Source organism: Scyliorhinus canicula, chromosome 6 (genome assembly GCF_902713615.1).
Source record: "Scyliorhinus canicula chromosome 6, sScyCan1.1, whole genome shotgun sequence".
In the NCBI taxonomy this organism is placed as follows: domain Eukaryota; kingdom Metazoa; phylum Chordata; class Chondrichthyes; order Carcharhiniformes; family Scyliorhinidae; genus Scyliorhinus; species Scyliorhinus canicula.
Genome location: NC_052151.1, coordinates 85224394 through 85242365, shown reverse-complemented (window position 1 = coordinate 85242365; position 17972 = coordinate 85224394). Strand labels below are relative to the sequence as shown.

The 17972-nt window shown below is 52.5% G+C and overlaps 1 protein-coding gene across 1 annotated transcript in view; it reads right to left on the bottom strand.

Moving 5' to 3' along the window:
- The window catches only part of LOC119967280, a 304394-nt gene that overhangs the window by 64392 nt on the left and 222030 nt on the right, over window positions 1-17972 (bottom strand). The window contains exons 16-17 of the mRNA XM_038799603.1: window positions 17294-17439; window positions 15833-15931 (exon numbers count right to left, since the gene is read on the bottom strand). Of these exons, the coding sequence (XP_038655531.1) occupies window positions 15833-15931; window positions 17294-17439 (245 nt within the window). The remainder of the gene's footprint in view (window positions 1-15832; window positions 15932-17293; window positions 17440-17972) is intronic.

Genomic DNA, 17972 nt, shown 5'->3' with positions numbered 1-17972 from the left:
GGAGCGATGGGGGGAGCGGAGCGATGGGGCGAGCGGAGCGATGGGGAGAGCGGAGCGATGGGGAGAGCGGAGCGATGGGGAGAGCGGAGCGATGGGGAGAGCGGAGCGTTGGAGGGAGCGGAGCGACGGAGAGAGCGGAGCGACGGAGAGAGCGGAGCGACGGAGAGAGCGGAGCGACGGAGAGAGCGGAGCGACGGAGAGAGCGGAGCGACGGAGAGAGCGGAGCGACGGAGAGAGCGCGGAGCGACGGAGAGAGCGGAGCGACGGAGAGAGCGGAGGGACGGAGAGAGCGGAGCGATGGCGAGAGCGCGGAGCGATGGGGAGAGAGGAGCGATGGGGAGAGCGGAGCGATGGGGAGAGCGGAGCGAAGAGGAGAGCGGAGCGACGGGGAGAGCGGAGCGTTGGAGGGAGCGGAGCGATGGGGGGAGCGGAGCGATGGGGCGAGCGGAGCATTGGAGAGAGCGGAGCGATGGGGAGATCGGAGCGACGGGGAGAGAGGAGCGATGGGAGAGCGGAGCGATGGGGAGAGCGGAGCGATGGGGAGAGCGGAGCGATGGAGAGAGAGGAGCGATGGGGAGAGCGGAGCGACGGGGAGAGCGGAGCGATGGGGAGAGCGGAGCGATGGGGAGAGCGGAGCGATGGGGAGAGCGGAGCGATGGAGAGAGAGGAGCGATGGGGAGAGCGGAGCGTTGGAGGGAGCGGAGCGATGGGGGGAGCGGAGCGATGAAGAGAGCGGAGCGATGGGGAGAGCGGAGCGATGGGGTGAGCGGAGCGATGGGGAGAGCGGAGCGATGGAGAGAGCGGAGCGATGGGGAGAGCGGAGCGATGGGGAGAGCGGAGCGATGGAGAGAGAGGAGCGATGGGGAGAGCGGAGCGATGGGGAGAGCGGAGCGATGGAGAGAGCGGAGCGATGGGGAGAGCGGAGCGATGGGGAGAGCGGAGCGATGGAGAGAGAGGAGCGATGGGGAGAGCGGAGCGTTGGAGGGAGCGGAGCGATGGGGGGAGCGGAGCGATGGAGAGAGCGGAGCGATGGGGAGAGCGGAGCGATGGGGAGAGTGGAGCGATGGAGAGAGAGGAGCGATGGGGAGAGCGGAGCGATGGGGAGAGTGGAGCGATGGAGAGAGAGGAGCGATGGGGAGAGCGGAGCGATGGGGAGAGCGGAGCGATGGGGCGAGCGGAGCGATGGGGAGAGCGGAGCGATGGGGAGAGCGGAGCGATGGAGAGAGAGGAGCGATGGGGAGAGCGGAGCGATGGGGAGAGCGGAGCGATGGGGAGAGCGGAGCGATGGAGAGAGAGGAGCGATGGGGAGAGAGGAGCGATGGGGAGAGCGGAGCGATGGAGAGAGAGGAGCGATGGGGAGAGCGGAGCGTTGGAGGGAGCGGAGCGATGGGGGGAGCGGAGCGATGGGGTGAGCGGAGCATTGGAGAGAGCGGAGCGATGGGGAGAGCGGAGCGATGGGAAGAGCGGAGCATTGGAGAGAGAGGAGCGATGGGGAGAGCGGAGCGATGGGAAGAGCGGAGCGATGGGAAGAGCGGAGCATTGGAGAGAGCGGAGCGATGGGAAGAGCGGAGCATTGGAGAGAGCGGAGCGATGGGGTGAGCGGAGCATTGGAGAGAGCGGAGCGATGGGGAGAGCGGAGCGATGGGAAGAGCGGAGCATTGGAGAGAGCGGAGCGATGGGAAGAGCGGAGCATTGGAGAGAGCGGAGCGATGGGGAGAGCGGAGCGATGGAGAGAGAGGAGCGATGGGGAGAGCGGAGCGTTGGAGGGAGCGGAGCGATGGGGGGAGCGGAGCGATGGGCCGAGCGGAGCGTTGGAGAGAGCGGAGCGACGGGGAGATCGGAGCGATGCGGAGAGCGGAGCGATGGGGAGAGCGGAGCGATGGGGAGAGCGGAGCGACGGGGAGAGAGGGGCGATGGGGAGAGTGGAGCGATGAAGAGAGCGGAGCGATGGGGTGAGCGGAGCGATGGGGAGAGCGGAGCGATGGAGAGAGCGGAGCGATGGGGAGAGCGGAGCGGTGGAGAGAGCGGAGCGATGGGGAGAGCGGAGCGATGGGGAGAGCGGAGCGATGGGGAGAGCGGAGCGATGGGGAGAGCGGAGCGATGGGGAGAGCGGAGCGATGAGGAGAGCGGAGCGATGGGGAGAGTGGAGCGATGGGGAGAGTGGAGCGATGGGGAGAGCGGAGCGATGAGGAGATCGGAATGATGGGGAGAGTGGAGTGATGGGGAGAGCAGAGCGATGGGGAGAGTGCAGCGATGAGGAGAGCAGGGTGATGGGGAGAGTGGAGTGATGGGGAGATCGAAGCGATGGAGAGAGCAGAGTGACGGAGAGCAGAGACACGGAGAGCAGAGTCACGGAGAACAGAGTGACGGGGCGAGCAGAGTGACGGGGAGCAGAGTGACGGAGAGCCGAGTGAAGGAGAGCAGAGTGACGGAGAGCAGAGTGATGGAGAGCAGAGTGACAGAGAGCAGAGTGACGGAGAGCAGAGTGACGGAGAGAGCAGAGTGACGGAGAGCAGAATGATGGAGAGAGCAGAGTGACGGAGAGCAGAGTGACGGAGAGCAGAGTGACGGAGAGCAGAGTCACGGAGAGCAGAGTCACGAGAGCAGAGTGATGGAGGGCAGAGTGACGGAGAGCAGAGTGATGGAGAGCAGAGTCAGGGAGAGCAGAGTGACGGGGCGAACAGAGTGACGGGGAGCAGAGTGACGGAGAGCAGAGTGACGGAGAGCAGAGTGACGGAGAGCAGAGTGACGGAGAGAGCAGAGTGACGGAGAGAGCAGAGTGACGGAGAGCAGAGTGACGGAGAGCAGAGTCACAGAGATCAGAGTGACGGAGAGCAGAGTGACGGAGAGAGCAGAGTGATGGAGAGCAGAGTGACGGAGAGAGCAGAATGATGGAGAGAGCAGAGTGACGGAGAGCAGAGTGACGGAGAGCAGAGTGACGGAGAGCAGAGTGACAGAGAGTAGAGTGACGTAGAGCAGAGTGACGGAGAGAGCAGAGTGACGGAGAGCTGAATGATGGAGAGAGCAGAGTGACGGAGAGCAGAGTGACGGAGAGCAGAGTGACGGAGAGCAGAATAATGTGGTAGTAAGATAGTCTGGTCAGGTTAGCCTCAGGTCTCCAGTCAAGTCAGCATAGTGTCAACCCACAGTTTAAGTATGTATGATAGTTCAGAGTTCAATAATATCGAGTTGCATTTCTTCAAGTGTTGGAAGCCTGTCTCTCTCAGTGCTGCAGTAAACGCAGTCCTCGCAGACCCAGCATACTCAACACATCAGACCTGAGCTGCCAGATGGTGTCCCCCTGGCCACTCCCCCAACAAACCTCACAGCCCTCGCGGAACCCCCCCTCTGCTCCCTGGCCAGCAGCACGGCTCCCCCCCCCCGGACTGTGGTGGCACTGGACTCAGTCTGCTGCATCCACGCTGGGCTCCCGACCGCTGAGACCACATGTCAACCGCGTGATCGGGAATTTAATCCATTGGGGGCGGAGCATCTTTGGAGGGCCTTCAGGTGGCGTGTTAAGGCCGTCCCAACGGGGTATGGAGCGCGTCGCGACGATGCCATTTTGTGGAGGCAGAGCATACAAAACCTGCATCGAACTGGCACTGCCCCCAATTTCGGAGTCAAAAGGGATTCCCCGCCCGATTGCCGATTAAGAAATCAGCGTAGGGGAATAATGAATCCCACATCCCACCCAGTGACGGGGAGAGCGGAGTTATGGAGTGATGGTGAGATCATTCAGCAGAGTGACGGGGAGAGTGGGTGGGAGTGAGGGGACAGGTGCCACCTTCGGCTGGTAGTGGGGGGAAGGTGGCCATCCTTGGGCAGGAGTAGCGGGGGAAGGTGGCCATCATTGGGCAGGAGTAGCGGGGGAAGGAGTAGCGGGGGATGGTGGCCATCATTGGGAAGGAGTAGTGGGGGATGGTGGCCATCATTGGGCAGGAGTAGTGGGGGATGGTGGCCATCATTGGGCAGGAGTAGCGGGGGAAGGTGGCCATCATTGGGCAGGAGTAGTGGGGGATGGTGGCCATCATTGGGCAGGAGTAGCGGGGGAAGGTGGCCATCATTGGGCAGGAGTAGTGGGGGATGGTGGCCATCATTGGGCAGGAGTAGCGGGGGAAGGTGGCCATCATTGGGCAGGAGTAGTGGGGGATGGTGGCCACCATTGGGCAGGAGTAGTGGGGGAAGGTGGCCATCATTGGGCAGGAGTAGTGGGGGAAGGTGGCCATCATTGGGCAGGAGTAGTGGGGGAAGGTGGCCATCATTGGGCAGGAGTAGTGGGGGAAGGTGGCCATCATTGGGCAGGAGTAGTGGGGGATGGTGGCCATCATTGGGCAGGAGTAGTGGGGGAGGGTGGCCATCATTGGGCAGGAGTAGTGGGGGAGGGTGGCCATCATTGGGCAGGAGCAGTGGGGGAAGGTGGCCATCATTGGGCAGGAGTAGTGGGGGATGGTGGCCATCATTGGGCAGGAGTAGCGGGGGAAGGTGGCCATCATTGGGCAGGAGTAGTGGGGGGAAGGTGGCCATCATTGGGCAGGAGTAGCGGGGGAAGGTGGCCAACATTGGGCAGGAGTAGTGGGGGAAGGTGGCCATCATTGGGCAGGAGTAGTGGGGGAAGGTGGCCAACATTGGGCAGGAGTAGTGGGGGAAGGTGGCCAACATTGGGCAGGAGTAGCGGGGGAAGGAGTAGTGGGGGGAAGGTGGCCATCATTGGGCAGGAGTAGCGGGGGAAGGTGGCCATCATTGGGCAGGAGTAGCGGGGGAAGGTGGCCATCATTGGGCAGGAGTAGTGGGGGGAAGGTGGCCATCATTGGGCAGGAGTAGCGGGGGAAGAAGTAGTGGGGGGAAGGTGGCCATCATTGGGCAGGAGTAGCGGGGGAAGGAGTAGTGGGGGGAAGGTGGCCATCATTGGGCAGGAGTAGCGGGGGAAGGTGGCCATCATTGGGCAGGAGTAGTGGGGGGAAGGTGGCCATCATTGGGCAGGAGTAGCGGGGGAAGGTGGCCATCATTGGGCAGGAGTAGTGGGGGAAGGTGGCCATCATTGGGCAGGAGTAGTGGGGGACGGTGGCCATCATTGGGCAGGAGTAGCGGGGGAAGGTGGCCAACATTGGGCAGGAGTAGTGGGGGAAGGTGGCCATCATTGGGCAGGAGTAGTGGGGGAAGGTGGCCAACATTGGGCAGGAGTAGTGGGGGAAGGTGGCCATCATTGGGCAGGAGTAGCGGGGGAAGGAGTAGTGGGGGGAAGGTGGCCATCATTGGGCAGGAGTAGCGGGGGAAGGTGGCCATCATTGGGAAGGAGTAGTGGGGGGAAGGTGGCCATCATTGGGTAGGAGTAGCGGGGGAAAGAGTAGTGGGGGGAAGGTGGCCATCATTGGGCAGGAGTAGCGGGGGAAGGTGGCCATCATTGGGTAGGAGTAGCGGGGGAAGGTGGCCATCATTGGGAAGGAGTAGCGGGGGAAGGTGGCCAACATTGGGCAGGAGTAGTGGGGGAAGGTGGCCATCATTGGGCAGGAGTAGCGGGGGAAGGAGTAGCGGGGGAAGGTGGCCAACATTGGGCAGGAGTAGTGGGGGGAAGGTGGCCATCATTGGGCAGGAGTAGTGAGGGAAGGTGGCCATCATTGGGCAGGAGTAGTGGGGGAAGGTGGCCATCATTGGGCAGGTGTAGTGGGGGAAGGTGGCCATCATTGGGCAGGAGTAGTGGGGGATGGTTGCCATCATTGGGCAGGAGTAGCGGGGGAAGGAGTAGCGGGGGAAGGTGGCCAACATTGGGCAGGAGTAGTGGGGGATGGTGGCCATCATTGGGCAGGAGTAGTGGGGGAAGGTGGCCATCATTGGGCAGGAGTAGTGGGGGAAGGTGGCCATCATTGGGCAGGAGTAGTGGGGGGAAGGTGGCCATCATTGGGCAGGAGTAGTGGGGGATGGTGGCTGTAGTAATCCACGGGAGGCAGGAGTTCCGTCACCACACCAATATTTATTTACAATAACGATATTACAGGAGCAGCTACAAACAGTGCTGCTAGCAGTCCAGTCAACTTAAGACTCTCACAAAGCCTACACAGGTGATTATATGGGCCCCCTCAATGAGCTATCATTGAGTGGGCTCATACTCCAATTGGCCAACCAATAAAGCCAATTGGAGTTTATTACACCCTCCCCCCCCCCCAAGGTCTGAGGAATTCCTGCCAGCTGGCATTCCTCTGAGCTTCTTCCTGCTCCTCATGTCTGGGTCTGTCACCTCTATGTCGTCCGCCGGGTCGTTCTCCGAAGTGGGCGGGGTGTACCTTATAGGTGCCCGTCTTTTCCTTGACGACCTTCTTGGAAGTTGTTCTTCCTCCTCCTCGGGGAGAGGTGTCGCGGCGGCCTCATCGAGTGTGTCCATCTCCGACTCTGATGACTGGATGACGGGGTCTGGAGAAATTGCTCGGGGCTGGGGTGTGGGTATCCTTTCCGTCTGGGCTATCCCAGCTTGAGGCGGTCCTGCTTCGCCTGCCTCCAGGTGTGGTTCCGCTGCCCTTATTTGGTCTAGGTGTTTCTTCAGCACTTTACCTCCTATTGAAACCTCATAGGATATGGGCCCTGTTTGGGACTCTACCGTGCCTTTGACCCACGTTGGTCCATTCCCATAATTCTTGACCCAAACCGGTGCCCACACCTGGAAATGTCTCTGCTGACGACTATTATCATGCCCCCTGCGTTGGGCCTCCTGTTGTTTCTCCACTTTCCCCGTTAAATTTGGGAAAAGGAGACTCAGCCTCGTTCACAGCCGCCTTCCCATTAAGAGTTCAGCTGGCGAAATGCGGTGTGGTCCTGTAATCAAACAGCCAGCGGGAGAGCTTTGTGTCTATTGACGCTGCCGGCTGCTTCTTGAGTCCCGCTTTAAGTGTCTGGATCGCTCTCTCTGCCAGGCCGTTGGTCGCTGGATGGTAAGGGCCCGTTTTGATGTGACGGACTCCGTTTTCCTTCAGGAATTTTCCAAATTCCCCACTTGTGAATGCCGTTCCGTTGTCCGACACCAATACCTCCGGCAGTCCATGTGTTGCAAACGAGGCCCTGAGCTTTTCAATTGTCGATGCTGTGCTTGCCGTGTTTACCCGGTGGACGTCCAACCATTTGGAGTGGGCGTCCACTATCACCAAAAACATTGAGCCCATGAAAGGGCCGGCGTGGTCAATATGCAGGCGGGTCCACGGTCTGCCTGGCCATTCCCACGGGTGCAATGGTGCCGCTGGTGGCACTCTTTGCCGCTGTTGGCACTCCTGGCACCGACGTACCAAGGCTGCTATGTCTGTGTCCAAACCTGGCCACCAAACGTAGCTTCGAGCTAGCATCTTCATTTTAGACACCCCTGGGTGTCCGTGATGTAACTCAGTTAAGATTGCCTGACGGCCCTGAGCTGGGACGATTACCCGGGCTCCCCATAGTAGGATACCGTCTTCTACAGTTATTTGGTCCCTTCTGCTCCAGTATGGGTGCATCTGGGGCTCCACTGGTCTTTCCAGTTCCCCTGTTAGCAGTAAATGCTTCATCTTGGCTAAAACTGGGTCTTTTTGCATCCACAACCGAATATGTTGTGCGTCTACTGGTAGGGTGTCCAAAAAATTTAGAGTCATTACTGTCTCCTCTACTTTTGGTATTTGCGGCGGAGTGTCCGGGAGGGGAAGTCTGCTCAAAGCATCTGCATGTGCTACTCGCGTTCCTGGTCTGTGCTCCAGAACGTATCTATATGCCGCCAGTAGCAACGCCCAGCGTTGGATTCTAGCTGATGCAATCGGGGGTATTGACTTGTCTTCTTTTAATAACCCTAATAACGGCTTATGGTCTATCACTATGGTGAATTTCTGCCCTATACAGATACTGGTGAAATTTCTTTACTGCGAATATCACCGCCAGTCCTTCCTTCTTGATTTGGGTGTACTTCCTCTCAGCCATCGCCAAGGTCCTCGAAGCATAGGCCTATTGGCCGTTCTTCCCCATTCCTTCCTCTATGGGCTAAGACGGCTCCTACCCCATAGGGGGATGCATCACAAGTGACCACCAACTCCTTCCTTGGGTCATAATGCTCTAGGACATTTTCGGATGACAGCTGTTCCTTAATGTCCCTAAATGCTCGGTTTTGGCGGGTGGACCATTTCCATTCTTGCCCCTTTTTTAGTAACTGGTGGAGGGGTTCGAGGATGGACGCCCTATTTTCTATAAATTTTCCATAATAGGTTACCAACCCTAGAAATGATCGTAACTCCTGGACCGTGGTGGGAGCTGGGGCTTCTTTTATTGCCCTTACTCTGTCTTCTAATGGATGTAAGCCTGACTCGTCTACTTTATATCCCAGGTACGTCACTTGTGGGGCCAGAAAAACACATTTTTCCCTTTTTAGCCGTACGCCTGCCTTTGCGAAACGCCTGAGCATTTCCTCCAGGTCCCTTAAGTGTTCCCTGTTTGTCCTACCCGTGATTAAGACATCGTCCAAATAAATCGCCACCTGCGGTAGTCCCTGCAGAATATTTTCCATCGTACGCTGGAATATAGCGCAGGCTGATGACACTCCAAAAGGTAGCCTAGTATAACGAAAAAGGCCCTTCAGGGTGTTGATCGTAGCAAACTTCTGGGAGCCCTTGTCCAGTTTTAACTGCAGGTAAGCGTGGCTCATGTCTAGTTTCGTGAACAAAAGCCCACCTGCCAATTTGGCATATGGGTCGTCTATTTTCGGGATTGGGTATTTGTCCAGCAGTGCGTATTTGTTTACTGTCAGTTTGAAATCTCCACAGAGATGTATCGAGCCGTCTGGCTTCAAAATTGGTACCACCGGTGCTGTCCATTCCGAAAATTGTACTGGCCTGATAATGCCGTCGCGCCGTAACCGTTCTATTTCGTCATCTATTTTCTTCCTTAATGCAAAAGGTACCGGCCTGGCCTTACAAAATTTCAGAAGGGCTTCTGGGTCCACGTGCAAAGTTGCTTTGGTGCCTATGATTTCCCCCAAACCTTCCTGGAAGACCTCCGGGTATTTTTGGAGTACTCCACTCAACTGCCCGCTTCCACTCTGGAAAATTTTCATCCAATCTAATTTTAGGTCTTTCAGCCAGTTCCGTCCAATTAAGCTTGGTCCGGAGCCCTCTACTATAGTCAATGGTAATCTGATCAATTGTTTCTCATATTCCACAAGTACATGAGTTGTGCCTAGAACTTCCAGGGGTTCCCCCATGTAGATTTGAAGTTTTGTCGATGTTTTTGTTAGGGTTAGTTTAGTAGCTGGAGTCCATCTTTGATTTTTCTAAATGCTGCCACTCCCATTACTGATACGGCCGCACCCGTGTCTATTTCCATTATTGTCGGCCACCCGTTCACCCGTGGGGTAATCCTAATGGGTTCTGCTTTCTTCGTTGTAATATTATATAATTGTTCCCCTTCGGAGGAGGGTGGGGCGTCTAGGTTGTGTACTTCCCTGCGTCCCCACCTGCTATTCCTCTTTTGCCACCTCCTTCTAGGGTTTCTGTTGCTGTTACCCCACTCTGTCTGGTGCCAGAAACGGTCCTTCTCTGTTGGGGGACCCTCAGCGTACTTCCCTCTGTCTCCAGTTAGTCCTGGCAGACTTGGGGGCAGTTCTGGGGTTTTCCTTTTTCCCTCTATTCCTCAGGTTTTCCTGAGAGTGGCTATCTGGTAGCAGGACCCGTTGTGGTAGTCCCTCTCACAGGTATCTACCTCCATTGGCGTGCCCTGTTGTTCCTGCGCCCCACTTGCTGCCTTTTCTAGGGACAGTGCGAGCTGTAACGCCTGCCTGCAGTCTAGCTCTGTTTCCACCAACAGGCGTTTCTGTATTGTGAGGTTGTTTATACCACACACTAACCGGTCCCGAAGCATTTCATTTAGCGTCGGGCCGAACTCACATTTTTCCGCCAGCCTTCTCAGGCGGGTCAACAAATTCGTGACTGACTCCCTGTCTTCCCGCTTCGCTGTGTAGAATCTGTACCTACGTAAAATGAGGGGTGGTTTAGGGTCGTAGTGCTCTTTCACCAATTCCGTTACTTCTTGGAAGGTTTTCATGTCCGGCGCATTGGGATAAGTCAGACTACGTATAATGGTGAAAGCGGAGGGTCCGCACGCCGACAGCAGGATAAGCCGTCTCCTTTCGTCCGTCAGTATATCATTTGCCCGGAAAAAGTAACACATTCTCTCCACATACTGGGACCAGTCCTCAATAGCCGGGTCGAATGCCTCTAACCTCCCAAAAAACGGCATTTTTAAAATGGCAAGGCTTGCCCTCCGAGTGGGTTAGCTGATCTCTGCAAAATTCGTAGTTTACCTCGTCGCCACGGTAGTAATCCACGGGAGGCAGGAGTTCCGTCACCACACCAATATTTATTTACAATAACGATATTACAGGAGCAGCTACAAACAGTGCTGCTAGCAGTCCAGTCAACTTAAGACTGGCTCACAAAACCTACACAGGTGATTATATGGGCCCCCTCAATGAGCTATCATTGAGGGAGCTCATACTCCAATTGGCCAACTAATAAAGCCAATTGGAGTTCATTACAGTGGCCATCATTGGGCAGGTGTAGCGGGGGAAGGTGGCCATCATTGGGCAGGAGTAGTGGGGGATGGTGGCCATCATTGGGCAGGAGTAGCGGGGGAAGGTGGCTATCATTGGGCAGGAGTAGCGGGGGAAGGTGGCCGTCATTGGGCAGGAGTAGCGGGGGAAGGTGGCCATCATTGGGCAGGAGTAGGGGGAAGGTGGCCATCATTGGGCAGGAGTAGGGGGAAGGTGGCCATCATTGGGCAGGAGTAGCGGGGGAAGGTGGCCATCATTGGGCAGGAGTAGTGGGGGAAGGTGGTCATCATTGGGCAGGAGTAGCGGGGGAAGGTGGCCAACATTGGGCAGGAGTAGTGGGGGAAGGTGGTCATCATTGGGCAGGTGTAGTGGGGGAAGGTGGCCATCATTGGGTAGGAGTAGCGGGGGATGGTGGCCATCATTGGGCAGGAGTAGCGGGGGATGGTGGCCATCATTGGGCAGGAGTAGCGGGGGAAGGAGTAGCGGGGGATGGTGGCCATCATTGGGTAGGAGTAGTGGGGGAAGGTGGCCATCATTGGGCAGGAGTAGTGGGGGATGGTGGCCATCATTGGGCAGGAGTAGCGGGGGAAGGTGGCCATCATTGGGCAGGAGTAGCGGGGGAAGGAGTAGCGGGGGATGGTGGCCATCATTGGGCAGGAGTAGCGGGGGAAGGTGGCCATCATTGGGCAGGAGTAGCGGGGGATGGTGGCCATCATTGGGCAGGAGTAGTGGGGGAAGGTGGCCATCATTGGGCAGGAGTAGTGGGGGAAGGTGGCCATCATTGGGCAGTAGTGGGGGAAGGTGGCCATCATTGGGCAGGAGTAGTGGGGGAGGGTGGCCATCATTGGGCAGGAGTAGTGGGGGATGGTGGCCAACATTGGGCAGGAGTAGTGGGGGGAAGGTGGCCATCATTGGGCAGGAGTAGTGGGGGATGGTGGCCATCATTGGGCAGGAGTAGCGGGGCAAGGTGGCCATCATTGGGAAGGAGTAGTGGGGGAAGGTGGCCATCATTGGGCAGGAGTAGTGGGGGAAGGTGGCCATCATTGGGCAGGAGTAGTGGGGGAAGGTGGCCATCATTGGGCAGTAGTGGGGGAAGGTGGCCAACATTGGGCAGGAGTAGTGGGGGAAGGTGGCCAACATTGGGCAGGAGTAGTGGGGGAAGGTGGCCATCATTGGGCAGGAGTAGTGGGGGATGGTGGCCATCATTGGGCAGGAGTAGTGGGGGAAGGTGGCCATCATTGGGCAGGAGTAGTGGGGGAAGGTGGCCATCATTGGGCAGGAGTAGTGGGGGAAGGTGGCCATCATTGGGCAGGAGTAGTGGGGGAAGGTGGCCATCATTGGGCAGGAGTAGTGGGGGATGGTGGCCAACATTGGGCAGAAGTAGCGGGGGAAGGTGGCCATCATTGGGCAGGAGTAGTGGGGGGAAGGTGGCCATCATTGGGCAGAAGTAGTGGGGGGAAGGTGGCCATCATTGGGCAGAAGTAGCGGGGGAAGGTGGCCATCATTGGGCAGGAGTAGTGGGGGGAAGGTGGCCATCATTGGGCAGAAGTAGCGGGGGAAGGTGGCCATCATTGGGTAGAGGAGAGCCTGGCAAGGTTGAAAACGGGGCAAGGGTTGGGGTGCAGGGAAAACAAGGATTACTAGCATGTTTGAGAGAGAGGGTTGAGTGTTTGCGTATGTTAAAGAGAGGTGTGTATGTCTGTGTGTGTAAGTGGGAGAGGTGTGTGTGAGAGGTTTGTGTAAATGAGAGAGTGAGCAAATGAGTGTATATGAAAGTTAGTGAGTGAGTGCATGTGAGTGTATGTGAGAGACTGAGTGTGTGAGAGATTGAGTGTGAATGAGTCAGTGCGTGTGTGTGACTGTCAGTGAGAGAATGTGAGTGAGTGTGAATGTGAGTGAGTATGAATGTGACTGAGTGTGAGTGTTGTGTTATGCTTCTTCATGTAGCATAAGCTGCTTCCTTGATGTATGCTCTGACAAAGGAAGGTTCAGACTTGGAGATAGGTTTAACACATTTATTGAACAGTTAACAATTCTCCTACTTGAGTTCAACTCTCCTGCTGATCTTGCTATCGTAACTCAATCTAACTAACCAGTCTGCTCTAAGCCATGCCGTGGGTGTGATGCTTCCTGATCTGTCCCTGTCTCTCTGAGTGTCGCCTATGGAAAGAAAAAGAGCACGTGTGCCCTGTCCTTTTATATGGGTAGCCCCCTTGTGGTAGTGTCACCTCTGTGTGTGTCATGAATGCCCATTGGTTGTGTCCTATCTTACTGACTTATTGGTTGAATGTCTGTGTGTCATGTCTCTGGTGCTCCCTCTAGTGTTTGCCTAGTTGCAGTGTACCTACATTAACCCCTTGTGTATTTACAGTGATGCATATCACCACAAGTGTGACAGTGAGTGTATGTGAGTGAGTGTATGTAAGTAAGTGTGAATGTGAGTGAGTACATGTGAGTGTGACTGTGAGTGAGGGACTGTGAGTAAATAACTGTATGTGAGTAAGTGTGAGTGAGTGAGAGTATGTGAGTGAGAGAGTGAGGTGAGTGTTTGAGAGGGGAGATTAGTCTGTGTCCCATATGAGAATCCAGCTTTCCAGCAATATTCCTGCATTTAAAAAGGACAAATAGTTAAGATTTAAGTATTTTTTTTAATAAGGTAACTTTTAGTTTCAATAAATGCACACATAAAGTAATAGAAACTGGTTTGTAATGCCCTTGACGTAGCATAAGCCGCTTCCTTGTTGTGCACTCTGACAAAGGAAGGTTCAGACTTTGAGATAGCTTTAACACATTTATTAAATTGTTAACGATTCTCCTACTTAGATTCGACTCTCCTGTTAATCCTGCTATAGCTACTCAGACTGACAAACCAGTCTGCTACAATCCAGGTGGTGGGTGTGAAGTGTTTTAATCAATCCTGTGTACTCACTAAGTGTCTCCACTGGAAAGAGGAAGATCATGTGTGCAGTGTCCTTTTCTATGGGTTGGTGTAATGCCCTCCTGTGGTAGTGTCACCTCTGGGTGTGTCTTGAATGCCCATTGGTTGTGTCCTATCTTACTGACGAATTGGTTGACTGTCTGTGTGTCATGATGTCTCTGGTGCTCCCTCTACTGTCTAGCTAGGTGTAGTGTGTTCACATTAACACTTGTGTATTTACGGTGTCCTAGTGTATCTACATTAACCCCTTGTATATTTACAGTGATGCATATCACCACAGAACCAATATCTAGAAATTAGTTTTTTGTATGTTTATAACTGTTGTGGAACATGCCTTGTGGTTTAATGCTTCAACACAATAAGAATGTTTCTCAGGGATTTCAACAGTACACTTGGGTGGTCAAAGGGGTTCCCTTGATGGAAAGGTTTGGGAATGCCCAGATTAACACATCCGCTAAAACAGCATCAGGAAATGAAAATCAGATGGATCCTGTAATGGATGAACAATCTTCTCCACCAGACAAGAATTTGTTTATAATTCTGCCCCAAGTAGCATAATTTTGAGTACACAATTTTGTACTTAAATAAATTCATGTATTTTGAATATCAGCACTAAGGTTTCACTTCTGAAAAATAAAAGTGTGTTTTCAAGTGTAGTCATCAATATGCTCAAGATTTTCAATTGCACAAAGTCAAAGTTATCCCCATTGTGTATTAACCAAGCACTGGGGAAATTTCAGCCAAACCATGCTTGATTGCTGATTTTCCTGATTTGCCCGGTGAGTAGTGGGGCTTCCTTGGCTGAAAGTGGGGCTGATTTGTCTTGCATCGGCAGTAGGTGTGTCGGATCATCAATGCAGCTATGTTAATGACATGGAAGCAGGCATTCCTGCCCTCAATACTCAGTTCCCTGTATTACTGTTTGCTGAGCAGCGCAAATGTGCCTAAACAACATGATGCCATAGTCTGCCGCAGAACTTAACTCACCAGATTTTGCTTAGGGGTAGACTGAAGATTTTATGATCAATGAACTTTTGCAAATTCCTACTTCACCTTGCAACCCTTACATCCTATAATTCCCACAGGCTTCAGGGTGTTGAAGTCTATTTAAGAACTTTACACTGTTGAGACCCAATGTTTCAATTGCTGGCTCAAGAACTCTGCCTTGCTTTCCTTTCTTCACACAGGTGCCAGACCCTGCTTTAGGTAGAGAAGCTATGTAAATGATCCAAGGGAGGAAACCCTGGTGCTCCCGAGTTTGGGGAGAAGTGTAGCCCTCTAAAATGGACACCAGTCTACAAAATGGAGAACTGCTAAGACTGCAGGGAAAAACAGCCATAGTAAAGACACACAGCTTGCAGTAGCATTTTGCACGTACAAAACCGGTTTCAAGGCAGATGCAGAGACTCAGCCAAAGGTGCAAATAGGAAAGCGATCTGCATACTAATGAGATGATACCGGCCCAGTCCCAGATACAATAGAAACAGTTTAAGTATCAATGGATACTTTTCTATAGCTACCCAGCCAGAATGGCGCCAGAGAACCCAGGTCAATGACCCCTAGGAACCGCCCCCCGCCATCGAGGAACAACTCCAAGATAGGGGAATTCGAATGATATCGATTGGGAAAGACTCAATCGATACATAGCAGGTGAAAGAGCCCGCCCCAAGGGACTGAACCTCCTGGGACCTATAAAAAGGTCAAGCACATGATTCGGTCTGTTGCTTCCTGACTCCGGCCTAGGCTGTTGCATCCTGACTCTGACCCCAGCCTCCAGATCCTGTCTTTCATCACCGGCCATTGAGCATCAGCCATCTTTCAGTAAGTGCCAAAACAACGATCGCTACGTGACCCAGGCATTGCTTGTACTCTTGCCGACTATTAGTGAACAGAAGGTGCAGACCAGAAAGGAACAAAGGCCTTGTCCCCTGACCTTACTGGTTCCTACTTAGATAAGTATTTAGTCGTTTAATAGTAGAAATAAGTATTAGTCTTTTAGCGTGTGCATGAGTATTTATTATATCTGTTATAATAAACACTAATTGTTTAGACTTACTGATCGTGTTTAGACTTATTGCTTTGAACTTGACCTTGATAACTTGTGACGGTGTCTGTTACGGCACCTGGCGACTCCTGAGCATAGATACAGATACAGAGCCAAACCAGTGTTAAGCACATGTCCTTTAAATGGAGGCGTGTTAATCACACTAACAGTAGAACGAGCAACAGAAGCAGCGAGCTTTGGGTGTGCTACTCCTGTCGAACACTCCAGTAGGGGATGGGGCAAGAAAATCTGCCCTTTGATTTCTAAATATTTCTGATGTGTTATAAATTACAGAACTTACAAGGGATCTTCATCCAGCCTAATGTAGTCCATAATGCTCTCGCAGAAGGTTTTTCCTATTGACATATAATCATTTATATTGAAATGTCGCACAGCAATTCTGAAGAAAAGAAAAACAAATGTCAGAAATGGAAATTGCGGTGTGAGAGTTTTTCCCACAAGCTATGAGAGAGTGATGGTCGATTGTTTTGAGATTTTCCACCTTCCCTCTGCAGAGCCATCATGTCTCCATGCCCTTCTTCCTCTAGGTGAGAGATGTCTAGCCTGAGGTTTAATACTATGGTCCGGATACCCTGGTCCAAATAAGCGTCATGAAAACCTAGCCCTCATATATAAACCCCCACCCATGTGCAAAAAGAGTGGGTTGCCCGACACAGACGAAACATGAGTCCACCCACTCCCATACACAAACAATGAGATACTCTTACACATAGAAATAAGACTCCTGGCATGGAGACCCCTATATTGCAAAAAGTGAAAGTCCCACACATAAAAGCACAAGTCCCCATGCACCCAAAAAAATGAGACCTCATCCATGTAAACAAAAAAATCAAGGGACCCTGTCCTCCTGTTTCTTCCTTATTCTCCATCTATTTTTCTTTGCATCTCTGCCCCTTTCCTCAGATTCTTTGCCTTCCCTAAAACAGTTGCAGCTTCAAGACTTTTTGAAGAATTAATCAAGGTTGAATACTCCCATTTACTGACTATTCAAAGTCTAAATAAATAATTGTCTGTCCTCTGTGTCTTGGAGGTCTAATGAACTGAAGCAAAATTTAATTTGCATCCAGGAATATCACCTTTATGTCTGCCACTTTGAGTCTGAAAGCTTTAAAAGCTTAAAATTAGTCTTTCACTGTTCAGGTTTCAAATTAGCAGCCTAAAAGTGCAATACAACAACAAAAGGAATCTCTCTCCAGGAAGGATTTATGGAATAATGTATTTGAACCGAGTGGCTAAAAGTAACTGAGCATTGAAAAAAGTATTGAAAAGTAGCTGAGGTAAACCTCACTTAATTTGAACCTTGGTGGCACTTCAGAATCTTCAGCAGAGCGCTCGGCCAAGAAGCTCTGGTCCCATTCCTTTGCCAACTATCTGTTGATGGACAATCGCCGGTACATTGGGTTAAATCCTGCAATTCTTCTTCCCTCCCTGGAGGACAGATTTTAGCCTCCAATTGTTGAGCATATATGGGCTGCCCAAACATGGTTATTCAATAGATTATTACATTGGCTTTCAAATGTGCTCTGGTACGTCAGTTAAGGGTGAAGGCAGCCATCCCAGACTCTTAGCAAAAGCCAATTGTCTATAAAGATGCCATCTAGTTTTCTGACCTGGACTTTCTGTGACCACAAATCACTGAATTTACCCTCCTGTGTTTTAAAATTTATATACACATATATTATTACACATATAGTTATATTTAGAAAAGTGTAATCCATTAAAGCCACAGTAACTATCTTACTGTTCTTTTACTGCTCCTGAGAATGATGCTTCTAAGGTGAAGGAGTCGTTGAGGCCTAGCTGCCTATACATCACCACTCGGCCTGTTGATTCTTTGCATTTATGGATATGAAACTTGCAGCTGTTCCAGTCAAACCTCACTGGATCCTCAAAGCACAAAATGGAATAAAAAATGTTTAGTCCCCAATATAAATCAAAAATGAAAAAAAAAACCTTACTCGATTTCTCGCTGTTAGATAATATTTGATTTAAAAGATGTGTCTAGCTTCAGTGAAGGGATTTGGATTAAACAAATCCTAAAGAACATTTGGAAGCTTAATTTAGTCTAAGATTCTGGAACCTCATAAGAGTTAATAAAACATTATACAGAAATCTCTGGGTTATTAAAGATCCTTTCAATTGTTCGATCAGTTTTAAAAGCTTCGTGCTCATGGAGCAAGGATTTCAATAAAGGCTAAATGTTCCAAAAACGCTTTTTAAATCCATTGTGAGCTTATTTTACATCATGGATGTGATTTTGAGCAATATTGATTAACTCCAGCCAAGGATGACAGATCTGCAACTGGTCTTAATTGTACAAATCATGCTTGAAGAACACTGTAGAAAATGTAATTAACCTCACAGTACCTCAAAGTCACCCTTTGTTCAGTACCCGAGGCTGCCAAAACACTTTGAAAATG